Here is a 20,082-nt window from a genome sequence, read left to right on the forward strand (position 1 = left end):
TGGCGTGCCCCGCCCCTGGCAGTGTTCAAGGCCAGGCTGGACAGGGCTTGGAGCAACCTCGTCTAGTGGAAGGTGTCCCTGTCCACTGCAGGGAGGTTGGAACTTGAGCATCTTTAAGATCCCTTCCAACCCAAACCATTCCATGATTCTATGAAGAATCTCATCAGAGCCTGAATGCAGTCATTCATAGCTCCTAGGCCATCCTAACACGAAGAGCTTCCATCCAAATCCCCATCAATACTCCTAATCTTGGGTCATTCCAGTAACAATAACTGAAGTTCACTCTTAAATCCCTTGTGGAAAAGGGAAGAGAGTGACTGAACAGTGGAGGAATACAGAGAGCCACAATCCTGGCACAGAAGTAGTCTAAAGCAATCACAGAATCATAGAACACTTAAGAGTTGGAAAAGACCTTAAGATCATCTAGTTCCAACCCACCTGCCACAGGCAGGGACACCACACACTCAACCATGGTGGTTCAACCTGGCCTTGAACACTGCCAGGGATGGAGCGTTTATCACTTGTTTGGGCAACCTGTTTCAGTGCCTCACCACCCTCTCACAGTAAAGAACTTCTTCCTTATATCTAATCTAAACTTTCCCTGTTTAAGTTTGAACCTGTTACCCCCCTGTCCTATCACTACAGTCCCTAACAAAGAGTCCTTCCCCAGCATCCTTGTAGGCCCCTTTAAGATACTGTGTCCTGGGTTCAGCTACAGCATGTTATCAGTGTTATCAGTGTTGTTCCCAGGCTGAAAGTTGAAAACACAGCACTGCACCAGCTGTAAGGAAGGAGAAAAAACGACTGCTGTAGCTGAACCCAGGACATACTGGAAGGCTGCTATGAGGTCTCCACGCAGCCTTCTCCAGGTGGAACAGCCCCAATTTCCTCAGCCTGTCTTCATATGGGAGGTGCTCCAGCCCTCTTATCATCCTCGTGGCCCTCCTCTGGACTTGCTCCAACAGCTTCATGTCCTTCCTATGTTGAGGACATCAGAACTGTACTAAATACTTCAAGTGAGGTCTCACAAGAGCAGAGTAGAGGGGCAGGATCACCTCCTTTGACCTGCTGGTCATGCTTCTTTTGATGCAGCCCAGGATACGGTTGGTTTCTGGGCTCAAGCGCACACTGAAGCTGGCCCATGTCAAGCTTCTCATCAACCAACACCTCCAAGTCCTTCTCCACAGGGCTGCTCTGAATCTCTTCTCCACCCAACCAATAGCTGTGTACTCAGCTCATGTATCGTGTACCAGGTCATGTACTCTCTCAAATGCATCCAGGAAAGATGATGGACCTTTTCTTAAGGTTTTACTTACTTGGTCTTTTCTTCCGCTGATTGTTAAGTTGCTTATTGCCCAAGCAGCTTCTTTCTGAGTACCAAAGTCACCCTAAAAATGCAACCACGAATAATTATTCAGTTTTTAATGATGCAGTATTTTACTAAAAGCCTCCATTTGTTGCAGTTCATTCTGCATGGTATCACCATATCAGCTCTCAGTAAGCAGGGAAAGTAACTAACAAATCCTGTAGATATTTGAGTCTACTCACAGCGTTCATTCCTTCCCTGAAACCATATTTTTAACTTAATTTTGCAGAGGAAGGAAAATACGTTTGCGTCAAAATAAAAAAAATAAAAACAAACCAAAAACCAACTCTGTAGTGTTCCACTCTCTTGCATTCCTTATCAACAGCTGTCACATATTACAGTGAGATAAGCAGCCAGTGTCAATTTTGATAAACCACTGTACATACTGTGACAGTGTCTGCGTCTGAAGTTACTCGAGTCTGCTTACTAAATTTCAAGAGAAACGTCTCCAACTGTTTTTCTCAGTGATCAATGAATTAACAGTTAACAGAACTATCTGTGAACAGCTGTATGTTACTTAAGAGAAAAGTATTTCTTCAGTTTCTACCCCAGCCTCTACACTGAAGCAAGGTATTTCATCTCTGTCATGGCTGAACATATCGTTTTGTATTTCTGTCTTCCCTCCACACTTCAGGGAAGAAAAATAAAGAATAAAGCAAAATGTAGGAAGTGTTTAAAGCATAAAAATGTTGTACTGCTCCCATTTGAAAACATGCTATTAGCTATCCTCATTTCTCACAAGGCAGATTACTGGCATCATAAAGTGGCTTGGAAACTACTGTTTTAAAAGACACTAACACCCAACAACTGAATAGGAATACAGGTATTTGAAGTCCCAACTGACGTGACCCCTCAGCACTCAATCTCTTGCATTCAACAAGCAATGAGAGGCTTGAAAACACGAGAAGAGCATTCAGAAGTGCTTGTGAGTTACTACTTGACTTAAAGAGAAAAGGAAATAGAAGCAGTCATCTTAACAAGTTTTATCTATTACACAAAAGCAGCATATATCCATACGCTTATACAGAGCATGGCTTTTCTGTAGGAGAAACTGAACACACAAAAGCTTATTTTCTATGGCCACCTATTTTTTGGTGATGCAGTTTTGTTTTTTAAAAAAAAAGAAACAAAAAAAACCCCAACAAAAAACAAGCCAAAAAAACCACCCCAACCAGACGGGACAAATCCAGTCTGTAATCTTGTGTCACAGATCTTGCCTTGGAATACTCAGACTAGATAAATGCAGTAGCACTAAGTTACTAAATACTGCTGTTGAGCACTTTCTCATGTTTCCAGATAATACGTGGAAAAAAAGGGAAGAAGTCCTCAAGCTTTGGCAAAATGCTAGGAACTGAGTGCTGTTCCTCTCCAGACCTCTTCATGCCACATCTGGGAGTAAAGATTTTATCCCCATTGTTTACAGAACAAGAAGAAGAATTTAAATGAGATTTAGAAGGACCCAAGATTCCCTGCTCTGCTCCCTTTCCCCAATACATCTGGCACTCATCATCTCAGCACTTCACAAAAGAGTATCAGCAGTAATGTATTTTATCTTGCAATATATGAAAATTGCTCAAGAACATAGTCCACCCCCTGCCCACCACATTTACAGTACAATGTAAAGCATGAAGGAATTCCATGTCACTTTCCCCAATTAAGAAAATAAACTGTTAAAACCTTCATGTTATCTAACCTTATCTAGAAGATGTATTATCATTGGAACAAGGTTTGCATCTATCACTGCCTGAACTTGCTGCTGATTTCCTGCAGTGATGTTAGATAGGAACCACACTGCTTCCTGCAAAACAAAAATGTGAGAAACTATTAATTCGGATAGTCTTCTATACCTCCTTTTATTTACGCTCCAGCACAACATTATACACGCACATTTTCAGTTCTGCAATTCATACACTAGCCAATCTTAATCGCAATCAAATACTGTATTGGTTTGATTGTACTGAACTCCAAGTTAACAGACTAAGCATACAGGCAACAAACGAAGTGGATAGTCTCGCCTTAGGAGACTCCACAAGGCTCTTCAGTCTTTCACTGTTACCGAGTTAAAACGAAGTACTCCAAATCCACAGATTAAAGGAAAAATTATCTGGAGAAAAAAACATCACGCGGCTACAAGTGCACATAACTGATCCCATGACTGAGAAGGCATACTCTAGCAGTTTCCAGCTGACAGATAAAGCTTTGAAAGGCATCAGAGCATCATGTTTTCCAGACATGAGAGCAATAGAAGACAATGTGTTCTTTACCTGCTGAATGTTTCTCTTCATAGCATCAAATCAAAACACAACATGTATTACCTAAACACTTGCTTTTCAAGAATACTGTAAGGTTATATGATACTTTGTGACCCCTCTTTTCTGTTTGTAAGGTCCAGGACTCTCCCCTTCCAGCAATAACCAACAGCAGATGCTAAGCAGAGTGTGTAAAGGTATCTTTTTCACCCAGTGGGCCCTCCCAGTCCTCAACAGTTGAAATTTTGAACTAAGCCAAAGACTGTACCCGGATTCTTACATTAAATAAGAATGGAGAGTCCCCCACTTCCCTTTTAAAGGGGAATTTATACTTTAGTCAAGAAATAACAAACACAGTTTCACATACAATTTTAAGTATATTCAAAGTATCGACTTCTTTCAATCTTACAGTTGATAAATTTCTCCCTTCCCAGAAACCCTCCATCACTCCTACTCAATTCTTTTCTCCTCTCAACTTGCCTGGCACAACAATTTTTTAGATAAATATTTCTTTCGACAAGAGATTCAGAAATTCTCACATTTTATTGAACTGCGTCTCTCAGATCAGATCACAGGATCACGTTCATTAATGAACCTGTTAGAGATTTAGGATGCTTAGGCTTGTCTTGGTGGGCTTGTTTTGGGCTTTAATCATTGGCAATGTTGTGAATTGGCACCCCAGATGTTAACAACACGCCTCAGATGCACTCCGGAATCAGCACAGCAGTATCAGTGCCCCCATTGAAAGCCTTTTCCATACATGCACACACACACATATTCCCCACACCCCACCCCTAGCCTGACCTGAATTGAATTCCATTTATCACACACACTCTCCATTCAAAGAGACATCCAATTATCTCTATTTCATCACTTCCAAGAGAGTCAGTTTAATTAGTGACATTTCACATATCAAGAACTTTTATGAGAACAGCTGGAAATATAAGATAAAGCTTTGATTTCAAAAAAATTCAGTTAGAAGAATCAGGAAATGACATTCTTGTCAAGTACAAGTTTGCAGCTCCTTAGAGATTTTTCTATGGGTGTTAACTTCAAGAAAAATTTCATCATCCTGCCTGGTGTAAGTAGTCAGTTACTCAAATCTCTATCACACTACATTATGTGGAATCCAAACCAGCCAGGCCAAATACAGTTAGCTGCAGGGTGAAATCTCTACAATTACTTACCTTATTAATTTTTTCTTTGGGATGTGTCAGAAGTGCTGGAAAATGTGAAAGAGCTTCACAATTCAGAACTACCTGTGTCTGTTCATCAGTACCAGTGACAATGTTTCCCACAGCTCTCAGCGCAGCAGTCTGAAACATAACACTTTCTTTAAAGACAGTTCTTTTAATCAAAGATTTTTCTAGTTGAGCACATACTTTTAAACAGTAACACTGAAAAAAATGAGAATGTTTTATGCAAATGCTATTTCACACAGGAAAAAGTACTTTTAAAACTTCAACATGAACTATAAACCAAAACCAGCTACTTTCTCTTATAGTACATTTTGAGCAACACTTCCTTAAAGTTATTCAAACTTACTTGCACTTTGACTTCTTGATGACTGAGAAGAGGAACCAAATGAAGGACTATTCCAGAGTCAATCACCATCTGGATCTGTTCATTGCCAGCATCCGTTAGATATGAGAGTGCCCAGACTGTGTCTACCAATATCTAACAGTAAAAAATTATTTGTAAATAGTGCTGAAATATCTCAAGTCTTACAAGAAAATAAGGTGCATTAAAATGTAAAAGAACTCTCATTGTGAAGCCAGAGTTGATGCTATACAGTAAAACCTCACCTTGTTTTACAAACTTCATAAATTCCACTCTACAGAAATCCAAAATGCAACTGCTTGCTGTTCAACCTATTCTAGCCCCCAAAAATACAGATATTAAAAATCCAACACTAACCAACACCTAAACTGCTAACTGTGGCTTAAATTCTGAAGGATATAATGAAAGCAATTCAATTATATCTGCTCTTTTCATGAAATACTGGTAGACAACGTGAGATATGAAAGACACCCCTGGAAGGAAGATAAAACCCTAGCAATATTAAATTATGGGCATTTGGCATTCTCAAACCAACAAACTGTACATCAATGGCATCAAGTTAATTTCTTCTTCCACTGCAAAGTTTAAGAAAAGCTTTTAATATTTTTTAACATGTGGTGCAGCAGCAATTACAATGAATTTCCTCTGTGTGTGCACACATGTGTATTCGCACAGAGAAAAGCCAATTGCCCTGGCAGCAAATCTGAACATTTCAAGTGACAGCTTACACAAAAATTGAGCAAGCATTGTTTCAGCTGGCAACTCAACTGATTCACAAATACAGCCCTTTCAAAAAATCAAGTAAGATTAACCTCACCTACTTGTATACCAGAAATCAAATAGTATAATTACTAGCCAAACTTTAATGTATTTAAACTTACTTTGGTAAAGCATTGTTGCCATTAACTTTGACAACTGAGCTACAGCTTCACTAGGAAGCAAAGAATCCTCAACAATTCTGACTTATGTTTAGGCAGAACACTGATCTATTCCATAATTTCAGTAAAGTTTCATTCATTTACTTCACTATTAAAATAACCTAATGTTCATATTTAACTACTCTGAAGTTGCATCTAAAGCTAACGTTTTATATACGCAGCAGACATTAATTTTTCTTTAATTTACACTGATTTTCATTACAAATTCAACCTTAAGTGCTAGGCAAAAAAAAATCCTGTATTTATCTGTAAATGAATGTTCACAGAAATACAACTGAAACTGCATTTTATTTTTAAGTGCAGGGAAAGTACATGCAAATAAGCACTTGCAAAGACACATAGAAACACTAGGCAAAAATCATGATACTTAAAAATAAGCAGTTCAAAGATACCAAAATAAGTTTGCTATAATGGAAGAGAACTTCACTGATTATTTTTAGTTTTTTCTTTTTTAGGAAAAAGGTTAATTATGGCAAGCTTTATACTTCAGTAAAAAAAAAAAAAAAATATAAGAGTGCAAAACTGGCTCTAAGTGGCATTACTTACATTTACATCTGTGTGGTGAATTAAAACACAGAGCGCTGGAAGGATCTAAGGAGGGAAAGAAGCATCTGACAGTTATTTTTAAGGCAGACAAATACTCAACTTCAGTTTAGTTACACTGAACAGTGAGTAATTCAGTCACCTCCTGAATAGTTTCCATTGGCGGAGGAGGATCTTTGTGGCGGCACAAGTTGACCATGACCCATGTAACATTTCTTAAGAAAGTTATGGGAATAGATGGGCTGATGAAGGACAGCAGTGGTTTCACTACTCCAAGACTAATAACGTAATCTCTACACTGGGGTCCATCACCTGTTTGAGACATCAAAGAATTATGAATACAAAGATCATTCTATGCCATTCTCAAAAAGTCTGATTTCTGCACACTTCACTTATTTAAAATGCATACAAAGAATAAAGAATATGGGCCCTGGAAAGATGTAAGTAAATACAGACACACATTCGTTTATACAGCTACCTCTATGATAAAGACACTTACATAAAGCTTTAGTAGGTTCTGTGGCTGCCTGCCCAACTGCTTCATTTTGAGCTACTCATTAAAACCAAGTAAATTTATAATTTATAGCAGATGTACAGGCTGGGATAGTGGTACGCAAGGGCAAAGGGCTGGTAGTCCTGATACTGACTAGTTTGATAGTCCTGATTAAAAACCCTGTGATCTTTCAACACTAAAATGTCCTAAGAGTAGTTGAAAATTGCCTAAAAATGAATACTGGCTTCCTCATATCTGAATACGCTTTTATCACTGCCCAGGTATCACTACAGTTGCCTTGAAAGCAGCATCTGACTTGTACTGAATGTGTTATCACTAACAGCTTCAGGCAGTTACACTACTGTGGATTTTGCTGGTTTGCTTCTTAAGAAGGACTAGGCATTTCAAAAATTACCAGACTGTAGAAATCTCAGGATGTCAGAACCAGTATTAGTCCACCAGCACTGCAAGCACAGCCAGGGCTGTAAACCACAAAGCTAATACTTGCATGAGAGGAGGAAAAATCAAGAGAAAAATCAAATGATCAGAGCTTATCTAGAATTTAACACAATGTTTGTACACCCAGGCAAAATTTCAGAACTCTACATTAAAACAAAAACTGCTTTGCAATCTGCATGTCTGTTTGCCAGGAGTTCTGTCTTTTGTACCTGGAAAGAGAGTGTACAGGCATATGGCTATGGGCACAGACCACCAACACAGAATAAAGGAAACAGGAATAAGTGAAGAACTGGGTAATTGCCACTCTTAACAGCTGCCTTTAGTCTTATAGTTGAGCAGCTGTAAGTTCTAACACACAAAATCCTACCCAATTTAATCTTAGTTCACCAAAAGGAAATTAGAAGTTTTTAGTGGGAGGAATCACACAAACCTATGATATTTCCTAAAGCCCACACAGCTTGTTCACAAACATTTTGATGTGGTGAATGGAGCAGTCTCAGAAAAAGTGGCACAGCATCTGAAAGACACAAAAAAACCGCCATGCAATTGTTAAGAAATACACCTCTCTTTTAAAAGACAAAACAGTTCACATAATTAGCTCTTAAAAGACATGAGAAATTTTCCTCCCTGTTAAGTACCAAAGATTTCCCAGATGATACTGAAATAAAACACACTGTAATAGTTCCTCCTTTACTGCACTCTTAAGAGTCCACACTTCAGAATATTATGAAAGCATCTCTTAAAATAACCTGACATTTGTTTACCAGTCTCAAGTTTACTGAAGCTTGTCAGGACTCGAAACTTAGTTATATTTATTATTTACTGAATTTAGAAACTCCATGCTAAGTTATCAATCAGAACCAACTGCAAAGTAGTAACCATTTAAGATCAACCTCACCCATTCAAATTAGCTGAGTCACTACATCTACATTGACTGGTAAGGTATAAGAGGACAGGAATTTAAATTTGTTTCAGTATCTCCACTTTACAGCACCTGATATCCCCACATTACATGCTTACTAGGAGTGAAGTATGTGTCAGTTACTAGTCTGAGCACATGCAGAAAGTTACCCACTGAGGGATCTGCTGTATAAATTGCCAGTACAGAGCTCCAGGCAATGCTTTCACTGATCCAACATCACCTGTGGCTCTACCAAAAGGAAGCTTGGTTGATGGAGCACACACAAGCAGACACATGGTAAACTGCCCTAGAAGGAGCCCTGCTGCCCATACAGATGACTACAAAGTGCCAAGTCAGTGTGTACTTTTCCCTAGTATTTCCAACTCTGCATTTGTTATCTTTTGATAACCATGATGTAGGTATGTGTACAGTGACAGCAGCTGATTCCACCAATCTAGTCATCTTGGCCTCCTGAAAGCTAATACAGATACATTCCTCAGTGTGAAGTCTAGTTTTATATCACTGAGTTCTGACTCTACTCAATCTGACATTTATTATCTAAGATATTGTTTCAAATACTACTACTATTGGGGGGGGGGGGGGGGGGGGGGGGGCACGGCACGTAAAAAAAAGAAAAAAGAGAAAAACAAACAAAAAAAAAAAACCCAGACAACAGGACAATGACTGAGCAGTAAGAAAAGGATTCAAAACACAATTCTGCAATTGTTACCAAGGCACCTACTTTTCTACCCTATGTTGGTGTCAGACAGAACACTCCCAGTATCGAGAACTAAAGCTAAACCAATGTTTCAAACACATTCTACATGCAACACATTTAGATAACTGATCCTAATTTTTTTTATCCCCAGCACTAAGATGCTTGCTTACATGATTTGTTAACACCAGCTGTAAGAAGCATTCTTTCACTTTGTATCACATATTCAAGAGAGGCTGGTATTTTCAGTTAGTCTGTTGTAATCTCTTGTTATTTCTCTAGCAAAAATGTTTACATAGAGGAATAGTCTATCTCTTCTACTGAAATACATGATTAAAAGAAATAAACCATACTTTCATATGCTATAGCTATTAAATTAGCTAATATAGTGCATAAATGCAGACCTAGCTAAGTCAATCATCACCAAAATAAGCAATTACTACATTTGGCACTCATCTTCAATCCATTTGTAAGATAGGTTTAAATAAAGTGTTCTAGATCAGAGGTGTGGGACAGATTATATATTTATTAGATTTCCAAAAGAAAACTTGGGATGCAACAGGGAAAAGAAGAGGAGGATGGGAAAATGGAACATTAGAATTATTTGCAAAGATACATACTAAAACCAAGGCTGTATCAAAGTTTACAGGTTCTTAATACTGAGAGTTTGCAAAAGCAAAGAACAACTGACCTTGCAACTAATGCAGTAATAAAACATACATTCCATCAAAACAAAGAAAAAAGAAACCACAAAAAAATCCTTTAACTTCAAGTCACCTGCCTTAAATTCCTTCACATCCATTGTAGAGAATTAAGCAATTTTTCCAGTTAAAGATTTTGAAACACACCCGGTCATTTAACAGATAAAATGGTGCTAAGAACTTTCTTTTGAAGACCTATCTTTTTCTAAATATAAAGTTTGTGATAAGGTTGTAACTGCTTTGCACTAACAACCAAAACACAGCATTATCTTTGATCAGTGAAGTGGAAGAAAAAAAAAAAAAACTCATCAGGCTTGGAATATATGTAACAAACACTGACATTCCAACACAAACACGAGCATGTATCTTAGAAATTGTACTTACTGCATGGAATAAAAGTTCCAAGCAGTTGTAAGAAGAAGTTAATATATGAATGTTGCGGGGAGGGGGGAAACACACAAAAAAGACCAAGCATAATTCTGTGTCTTTTCATTGTTGGAAGCACAACATGTTTAATAGTATTGGCAGCATGCACTGCAATACAACAGTAATTCTAACCATTAAAACTACTGGTATCTCACATAATGTACATTTTGTGGATTTTTTTTCCCCCTTAAATTCTAGACAACTTGGTTTACTGTATTCTTGACTCTTCCATAGGTCTCAGGAAGCTCTGCTGTTTTATTAATTCAATTCAGAAAGCCTGCAGACATTTCTACTTAGTTCTGCTTTACCAAAAGAAGTACTACTTCGACTTAGGTCATATTTAGATGCAGAAGAAAGTTTGCTTTGCTTGGCAAGTCAGATTTCAAGTCCAACAACAATTCCTTTCCATGCTTCATATTCCTCAACCTATGAAGGACAGCGTGTTTTCTTCAACTTGATCTTGGAACAGAGTTCGGTGTCAGGCACCCTCTGGCCTTGGTCCACATCTTTTCCTCCCTCTTCACAATAAGATAGGAAATCCCTCCATAGGAGGGTTTTTTTGTTTGATTTTGTTTCAAGCTTTCTGTTGGGTTTAAGTCTGAAGACTGGGAACCAGCAGACATCAACTCTGCTAAAATAGTGTGAGTTTCCAGAATACATTACTCACCATTAGGAAACCCAACTGAATTTAAAATCTGAGAAAATGAAGAACAAAAGCAGGTGTGCGCTTCAACTGATGCTGCTTGCCAGAGAAGAGGTAGAACACCTGGCAGGAGACTTCATGGGCAGGTCCTTCAGTGACGTGCCTGTGATTGACAACTCAGTTTCAACCATCCTGGCTATCGCATGAAGGGACCAACTCTAACATGTGGATTGGTAAACATGCTTGAGATCGAGAGGAACAGGCATGTGGATGCTCTTTACAGTATCATTCAGATGATCTTTCTTATTTCTGTGGAAACTACAGTGTGTGCTTTATCAATGATCAAATACTGTTGGACTTACTAGATTGAACTACAGCCTGTGTTTGTTCAGAGGTTCCAGAGGCAATGTTTGTCAAAGCCCAGGCAGCTTCAAACTGTAAAGAAGGACTGCAAAGCAAGGGGAAAAAAAAAAAAAAAAAAAAATAATTGTAACACGAGTTTTCAAAACAGATGCCACAGACACATTGCTAAATACCGAGAATTCTTGTAGTAATTAAAGCATTTTAAGTTTTAGAAATACTCACTTGTCATCTCTTTCAAGACAATGCACTAAAATAGGTAATATTCCTGATTTTATTAGATCGTCAATTGGTGGATTGCGATCACTGGAAAGCAGCTTTCTGTTCAGGAAAAGGAGAAAACACAAAACTTAAATCACACAATGAGAAATTGTGATTTTTTTGTCCAGTGACAAAACAATCATAGTGAAGTCTATTCACAAACCACCTGCTCAAACAGGTAGAGAACTCTACTATCAGAACCAAATAAAACTTCAGGTTTGGGGAGGTGGGTCGGGCAGTGGTGTTTGTTTAGTCTGGGTTTTGATTTGAAAACTTCTCATCAGTTTTCTGTTGCTCATATTCTAATTGTGTGTTTTAGGGGTTAGACTCAGGCAAGGTTTTCTTTTCCTGTTCCAGCTTCAGACCAAAGGAGGGTGCAGATTCAATCAAGACAGAGAAGCATTTGTTTTCATCTCTAAAATTTACTTTAATGCCTTTCCAATAATGTAAACTGCACTGTTTTAGATTAGTTTTCAAATAAAAAAAAACAAAACAAAACAAAAACAAACCACAAACCCAAACAGCTAGTTACAATAGTAAGAAATCCACACAAACATTTCCATTTCATTTTAAGTCAGGCTTAATTCTGTGTTCTTTAGTCTAATCTAGTTTAGAGCAGCTGTAGTAAATAGGATGTTCTACATGATGCTACCCTGAGTTGATCAGACTTTTAGTGAAGGCAAGCTGCCCAATGGAAACAGGCACAGAAACTGGTCCTTCCCCTATCAGTTTTAAATACGTAACTCTCAAAGTCAAAGTAATTCCAAATTCACTGAACTTCTCTACAATCTGGAAACCTTCCCTTGCACTTGAATGAAATCCCTCAACCACAGATGGTAAACAAATGCAAAGTTGTAGCTTTCTGCTACAAAACAGAAACAGATTTCTACTACATCCACCCACTAGTTCGTGAAACAGCAATTAAATACTGGATTTATGCAAGCAAAACTCCTAAGAGTATTTTAAGATCACTTCTGGAATACATACAACTACACAAAATTCCTCTTAAATCAAAAAGTTTAATCTATGACAAAACTAGAAAAAGGATTATGACAATTCTTGTGTTTAAAGGTCAAGACGTTATAGTCCTCCTAATTGCATATTTTACTCTACTTGACAGAACCACCAAATACTGCACTAAAATAAAGCTTAGCATTTATTTATACATAATGAAAATCCTGACTACTTCAAAGACTTAAGTATTTTGATTTTTCTTGTAAAGTTCTATGTTTTCTAACAAAACCAAAAAACATACCAACAAAAAAACCCCAAAACAAAACAAACCCACAACAAAATAAAAAACCCACACCACAAACCAAACACACCAACAAATAGTAAATGCCGCACTTGTTCTAGTTAAGCTAGAACACATTTTTGAATTTAAGAGCATGAGAAAATAAGAATAAAACCAATGTATTTGGGTAAAGTGTTCTTACCTTGCAGCCTGCACAGCGCTCAATTGTATACCCTGGTTGTCACTCGAAGCATTCTAAAAATAAGAGAATTTAGACTTTTCATACATTTGTCACCACAACACAAAGAATATTCAAACAATTAATTTTTTTACCTGTACTATTGCCTCCAAAGAAGTGTTTTGCTAGAAAACAGAGACAAAAGCAGTCAGAAATTAAAAATGCTTTTTAAATATGTAAATAGAGGACATGCTTGAGAGTTAAATAAATTCTTACCACTCTAAAGTCACCATCAATATCAGAATCTTCACAAATATCTTCATGAGGAACATTTCTCTTCTTTAGAAGATGCTCATCTCTTTTGTTCTTAAAGAGAAAAATGATTTAATACCTTCAAAACTTTGATTTAGGGGGTGTGGGGCATGTTAAGAAGGAAATAGAAGCTTCTGTTTTAAACAATCATCAAACACGTTTTCACTGGTACTGGCAAAATTTCCAAAGGGGTTTCCAAAGGGATTTCCAAAATTTCAAGAGGTAGGAAAGGACTGCACAGAGAAACACATTTTGGAAATCACTTCTTCCTAGAAAAATCCTCCACTCAACTTCATGTACAACAGTAACTATTTTTGCTGGAAGTTTCATGGGCACACATCCATTGACACTGACAACGCAATTCCTAGGGGCCAGTTTTCTGTTCATCCCAGAAGGAGAACAAAATAAGTTATGATTACTTTTCTAGTTTTCCAACAATTCTAAGCAGTGTTACCTTCACACATTCACTCTTCCACTCCTACTTGTGTATTGAACTGTTTTGGGAAAGTAAATAGCTTTCTGTCTACAGATTAGTAGGAACATCCAATTTTCAAAGGAAAAGACATAACCCTTTTGTAAGCTTTTAGAATTAAAACCTAGCTGGAGAAGCAAGTATTATTCCCTTCAATAGATTACAAAATCCTGGAGGTTTAGAAGAAAAAATAAGGAATTTCTAGTACAAGGTACGGTAACATCAGAATTTCCTTCTAAACCAAAGTACCTTCACAGAATTAGTGAAGACAAATAAATAGTTTAACAACGGTATTATTCGTGGACTACTGAGAGAACACACAACAGTTGGGCTGGGTTTTTTTAAGGCTGTATCAAAACCTTTCAAATTCTACTGAAATGTGAACACAGCCTTTTCGTAAGACTAATGCTAAGTCATCTCACCTTTCTCAACTCCACAACGACTTCATTTCTTTGTCTTCTCATAGTCTGAAAAGAATAAAAATCAAAACACATTATGTTCTGAATCCAGACCAAGTAATTAAAAAAGTTCTTGCACTTTAAATGGTACTCATACACAGGCGTTGCCACTATGTAAGTAGAAATCCATCTGGATATGGAAATAAGTATGGGGGTTTGGGGATTTTTTTACTATGGAATAACATCTCCTAGATCTTCATGTTGAAGAAAAAAGGGTACGCAGGATCAGGAATAAACAACCTAACAATTGCACTGTAACAGCAATTTTTTTTTTCTCTACAGCTCCTATTGAGAGTATTCATTAAAAAAGTCAATTGTAAAGATACTTAAATTGATTTACTACTGCTTGTGTTACTACTGTGCAAAGTGAAAATAGGAGAGAGAAAAAAAAAAATCAGTCTAGAGTGATTTTATTTTACACTTTGAACTTCAGAAGAATAGCAAAGTTAAAAACAATTTCATTTTTATTGTGACTTAACCATTCACAAGCTTAGAGAAAGCTTGAAATACCAGAGCATAAGGGACCTCACTAACACAGAATACAAGGAAAAGGACCAGCCAAGAGAGCTTCTGAACAGCAATAAGAAGCAGCCCTGAAAATAAGGATTAAAAGCTTGACTTTCAGGAATTTAACTGTTTTGATGGAACATAATGTTTATTTCATAAGAAAAATTCCCAGTTCTGAGGAAGACAGTTTACCTTCTCAAAGGAAGGAATTACGAGAAAAGGAAAAGAGGAAGAAAGGAAGCAGGTGGAAAAGAAGTGATGGTTCCCCACTGCTTTGGGGTAGAATTTTCATCACCTGAGGACCAAAATGCAGTTTGTCATGAGGACAACAGACACAGGAGGGAAAAAACTCAACAGCCTCACATTACAATAGCTTCCCATATTTAAAAGGCAAAGTATACAAGCATACCAATGCAGCTGCGGCACCTGGGATGACTAGATAAGAGCCGTAATAAGCAAGTGTAAACCGTCCCACACTAAAAAGCACCAAATCAAGTTTCCGGGAAATACGTGCATCTTTAAAGAATGTTGATTCAATTGGCCAATTAAAATCAGAATTAATAGCTGAGTCTAAAGCAGCTTATATTCATGGCTTTTTCAGTTTTAAGCCTAAAAAAAAAAAAAATAAAAAAAAAGTCATGTCTGCTACATGGAGGTACAGACACTGAATACTAGTAACTCCAGTGCTATGGAGTTACTCTCCACAGCTGGGTAAACTTCTGAAGTATTTCTTGAGTTCTTCAAATGACAGTGAGAATCTCAAAGGAGTAACCTCTAAAGAGGAAAAACTATACTTCACTAATAATCAATCTTAATTAAAACTTTTCTAGTCCAATATGTATTCCCCTAATTAATATAATACTGGTCATATAAATACATAAATAACATTTTAATGGTTTTTAACATCTCCAATTAAAGTTTCTGTATCAGCACAAAATGGAGAAAAGTTTCTCCAGCACCCATCTTCCTACACATGCATACATATGGGTACAGACTACTGGCATCATCACCTGGCAGCCCATGCTTCAGCTTTCCGTAGTGCACATCACTTCAATGCATCACAGGATGCCAACAATGCTGGTTAGCATCATGCAACATGAGCCCAGGAAAACACAGCCTAGGATTCAGAAGCAAAGACATATCCCACCTGAGTGACGAATAGCAACTGAAGAAGAGAGCTAAAGGCAAGCAGCACTCAGTAGTCATTCATCTGTGCTCAAAGTGCTGCTGCCTTCCTGGAGAAGCTGATACACTAATGGATATCACCCACCACTAAAGAGGCTTTGGAAAGATGCTGCAACTTTACAACTGACTTATCTACTACAGGGTCTTGCTCTCAGCCTGTAATGTAGTGCACAAAGTAGTTTCTCCGGAGTCATCTACTCTGGCATATTCAAGAAGAAAATAAAACAAGGAAAACCTCTGATAAGTGCAGAATTGTACCAAGCCCTTGCTGATCTCACTAGACTGTTAATTAATGCCTTCCGAATCTACAAGTGCTACTACAACCTAATAAAATAAGCACACCTACTGAAAAGCTGTACTGCAAGAAGGATTCTTCTGGCCAGACTTCAATCATGACATTACTAGTCACAGAAAACCTGTTGCTGACCAACACCCAATGTACATTTCAAAGGAGTAGAAGACTGAATTACTAGAACACCAACTATAAGACATTGAGCTGTAAGGATATTACAAAGTAATAGTTGGAATTACTAGTGAGCCCAAAAGGAAATATATACCAACTCAGGTGGTAACATACCTTCAGGACAAGTATACACACATACGTATGTGATAGAGATACAGGGACAAGTGAGTGGGCTCAAAACAAATACTCCAAGAAAAAATACCAGGACACATCATTTAGAAGTTCCTTTACTTGAAAAATCATATATGCAGTTGATCAGACTTTAAAATAATCCTGGAACTATCAATACTTTGCTGGAACAAGAAGAATGTTCTCCCTCCAGACATAAGCTGACAGGCCTTTGGTTTTAATTCCTGCCTGCCTCTGAAAAGGACCTGTATAACTTGGACTCACAAAAGCCTTCACATGAAAGACAAATAACTACTGAAGTCACTCAAGAACAATTTACCAAAATAAGGCTCCAATAAAATAATTTTCTGTGTAAACAGTAGTTGGTTGGCAAACTAGTTATTACTGGTCAACTTGTCACTTCTCTTCCTCCTAGGAAAGAAAAACACATAACAAATAAGAACTGAAGTAAGCTCTGCCAAGGAGTTTCACAGCATCACCACCTCAGCCTAGAAATGGAACAGATAGATTGGTCAGCAGGCTCATGATCAACTTGTGTGGCCTTCTGGAAAACAGCTCAAAGGGCAGAAAACCAGGTATAATGGTTCCTTGGCAAGTGGCACTGTCAAGCTAGATTCATCTGTTCAGTATAAGATTTGACTTGATTGTTTGGACTTCCTCAATTCAGTTCTCAGTCTGTACTAACAAAACTGTGAGTACGAAAGCAGTCTCAAAAGTTTTAGAAACAGGATTCAGAGTGGTCCTTGTAAAGTGTTCCAGTTTAAACACACTCATCCCTTCACTATGAGTTCACGTGGCTCTTTCAATCACTGGATCCTGTTCTTTGTTTGCTCCATCAAAAATCAAATGATCAAATCTATTTCTGTCAGCCTATGATTGCAACCCCTCCATCCTCCTTTTTTCAATTATATTTAGCTGAAGTTTTATCATAAGGGCTATTTTCTGACCATTAGTCATTACTGAGCCCTTCAGCTTATCATTAAAATCTTGTCTTAGCTGACGCCTGCAGAATCCTGATAAATTCTAGTGGTTTTCACAACAATTCCAGAAAACAGAGCAAGTGTTCTACACTCCACACTCAGGAACAACTCAGATCTATTAACCCTTTCTAAGTACAAAAGCCTGGAGCTCATCTAACGTATCCTGACTCCTCTTCCACTTCTTAATCTGAACCACTGCTTCTCAGAAACTTGGACCCTTTTGCTATTATAAAATATTTCACTCAAGTAGCTCTATTTATGCACCTACAACAGGCAGGTCTGACAACATTCCAATAATGGTAAAACTTTACCTACTCCTCTCATTCTAGTCAATGGTTTCCAAAGGCACATTGTTTCTGTTGTGGAACTCCAAAGGCAACAGTTACTTTAAATCCCCAGACATCTTTCCTTCCTAGAATGTCACTACAACACCTCAGCACTAGTCTGCTCTACTACTCAAAATACAAACAAAAAAAAGGCAACAAAGGGGGAGCAAGATGTATGTGTGAGAAATATAGTACTATTTAATCTCCAAAACCTTTTGTGAACTGGACGGCATTTTCAATTATTTTCTTTTTAAAATACCACTTACTGTGGCCCTGTGCACAAACTGCTTACTCACTAGAGTAGGTACTCAGAAAGCACCCAGTCTGCAGACCGCAGCTGGAGAAGGCTAGTCCATAACATCCAGTGCAGCAACCACAGCAGTGACTAGGAAACTGTCTTGTCCTTCACAAGTGTAAAAGGCACCAAACTACTAAACAAGGAAAGAACCCTTCAGATACATTCAAGTTCATATTTGCATTTGCTAAAAATCCAGACTCTTCACATTTCATCAAGTGATTTAGGCCCTCCTCTGTTAATTGTTTCCCTCCTATACTAATCCTAGCTCATTTGTAACCTGGAACAATGAAGGTCTGATAAAGATCACTGATAAAAATGGTACAGCATTTTAAAGCCAACACAATCTCTCCAAGATACCACCAGAAAACACATCTCAGCAACTATTCCCCCTTCAGAATTATAATGGGACTCTCCATTACAAATAAATAAAAATCAATACAACATTGCACATGCTGTCATTCTGGTTTTTCCTGGAGAAGTTGTGCATGCCAAATAAAACGCCTTATACAAACAAATAAGTACAATTTTTAGATTATAAAATGTATGAGATTCACCACAGAACTGCAAGTCAGCTTAAAGGAACCTATTTTTAGCTAAGTGAGTGAAATTCCTGCTTCTATTCAGTTCCTCCATATCTGAATCTTAAGTAAACTATTTCATGTGGAATACAGAAAAGGCTGAAAAGCTTTAACTACCTGCAATATCCAGTATATCTTGTAGCATTATCTTTCCTTCAACCCCCTGAAGCTTCCTTAGTGTTCTCAAATGCAGTTAATATTACAAATGCAGTGAACCTTACTGGCAACTCTTAAAAATCTTGACATTGCTGATCGTAAAACATCCAGATTCAATGGCTGCTCCAAAATTAGTTTTCAAGTACTCTGCATTACAATATTATCGTCATTTCACATCATGTGTCTCTCAATTACAGAGCAGAAATATCTATTTGACACTTCTCCTGTGCTGGCACTATTAAGGCAATTCTTAATCTCTCGTGCAGCAACACAGTCAAGTCAAGGAAGGAGAGGCCAGCAGAAAAGCATCAGATTGTTCCAGCAGTTCCACAGAAATAATATGCATGCAGTATTTTTTGTTTTGTTTGTTTTTAAACAAAACCGAAGAGCCTAAACATCAGTCAAATTTCAGTGCTGCAGCAGGCGAGATGTTGATCATCTGGTAATACAAAAAGCAGCAAACAAAATACCCAACCTAAACCCTCTCTTCAAAACTCCCCAGAAGCTCAAAACCCCTAACATGAAGTAGCAACCAGCAATTACTCAAAACCAAACAGTTCATAAAATTATGTCTGTTGTAGGCATAATGAACAATTTGCACTTATTCTGGCCTTTATATAGTAAAGATTGAGTATTTGATTTCAAGGTCTGTGGTACAATTAAAAGTAAAGGTCAGGAAAAAAAAAATGGGTATCATCACAACTATACCCACAGTTAACAGAAAACACAGCTTATCCTTCCTTACTATAAAAAAAAAGAAAAAAACACAAACAAACAAAAAAAAAGGGGGCAGGGGAAGAAAAAGCATAAGTAAAATGTGTTCTTTATTGAAAACACAAGAGGAGAACAGTTACCTTAACTAACTTTGCTAGCAGATAGAAATTTGCATAATTCTGTGTAGAGTCCAGATAAGCACTTAAGTAAGATTCTGGATGTTAAAAAAAAAAAATCTCCCCCCAAAAAACCCCCACAAACCAAAACCACCCAAGTGACCTCTTCCGCAAAGCAAGCTCCTATTTGTGCTGTTACAACACTATTTTTTTCCTCCACAACTCTTACAACTCTTCAATCTAAGACCTTACAGAACACTGTTAAGACAACCCACTACTCAGAGATACAGCCTTAGTATTAGCTACAAATTATTGCTCTCTCAGCACAAACTCTTCCAATATTATAAATTTTATTACACTA

At 37.6% G+C, this 20,082-nt stretch overlaps 1 protein-coding gene across 1 annotated transcript in view; it reads right to left on the bottom strand.

Annotated features, from left to right (window-relative positions):
- Positions 1–14,275, bottom strand: part of KPNA4 (karyopherin alpha 4 (importin alpha 3)) — a gene marked incomplete at its 3' end in the record, with an annotated part of 15,285 nt that extends 1,010 nt beyond the window's left edge. Inside the window, exons 1-13 of the mRNA XM_010014712.1 lie at positions 14,234–14,275; positions 13,304–13,393; positions 13,183–13,212; positions 13,052–13,104; positions 11,580–11,675; positions 11,357–11,442; positions 8,039–8,125; positions 6,799–6,968; positions 6,660–6,704; positions 5,161–5,292; positions 4,803–4,931; positions 3,060–3,164; positions 1,317–1,388 (exon numbers count right to left, since the gene is read on the bottom strand). Coding sequence (XP_010013014.1) covers positions 1,317–1,388; positions 3,060–3,164; positions 4,803–4,931; positions 5,161–5,292; positions 6,660–6,704; positions 6,799–6,968; positions 8,039–8,125; positions 11,357–11,442; positions 11,580–11,675; positions 13,052–13,104; positions 13,183–13,212; positions 13,304–13,393; positions 14,234–14,275 — 1,137 coding nt within the window. The remainder of the gene's footprint in view (positions 1–1,316; positions 1,389–3,059; positions 3,165–4,802; positions 4,932–5,160; positions 5,293–6,659; positions 6,705–6,798; positions 6,969–8,038; positions 8,126–11,356; positions 11,443–11,579; positions 11,676–13,051; positions 13,105–13,182; positions 13,213–13,303; positions 13,394–14,233) is intronic.
- Positions 14,276–20,082: the final 5,807 nt, after the last annotated feature.

The sequence above is a fragment of the Nestor notabilis genome, unplaced genomic scaffold, assembly GCF_000696875.1.
Source record: "Nestor notabilis isolate BGI_N333 unplaced genomic scaffold, ASM69687v1 scaffold4270, whole genome shotgun sequence".
Classification (NCBI taxonomy): Eukaryota; Metazoa; Chordata; class Aves; order Psittaciformes; family Psittacidae; genus Nestor; species Nestor notabilis.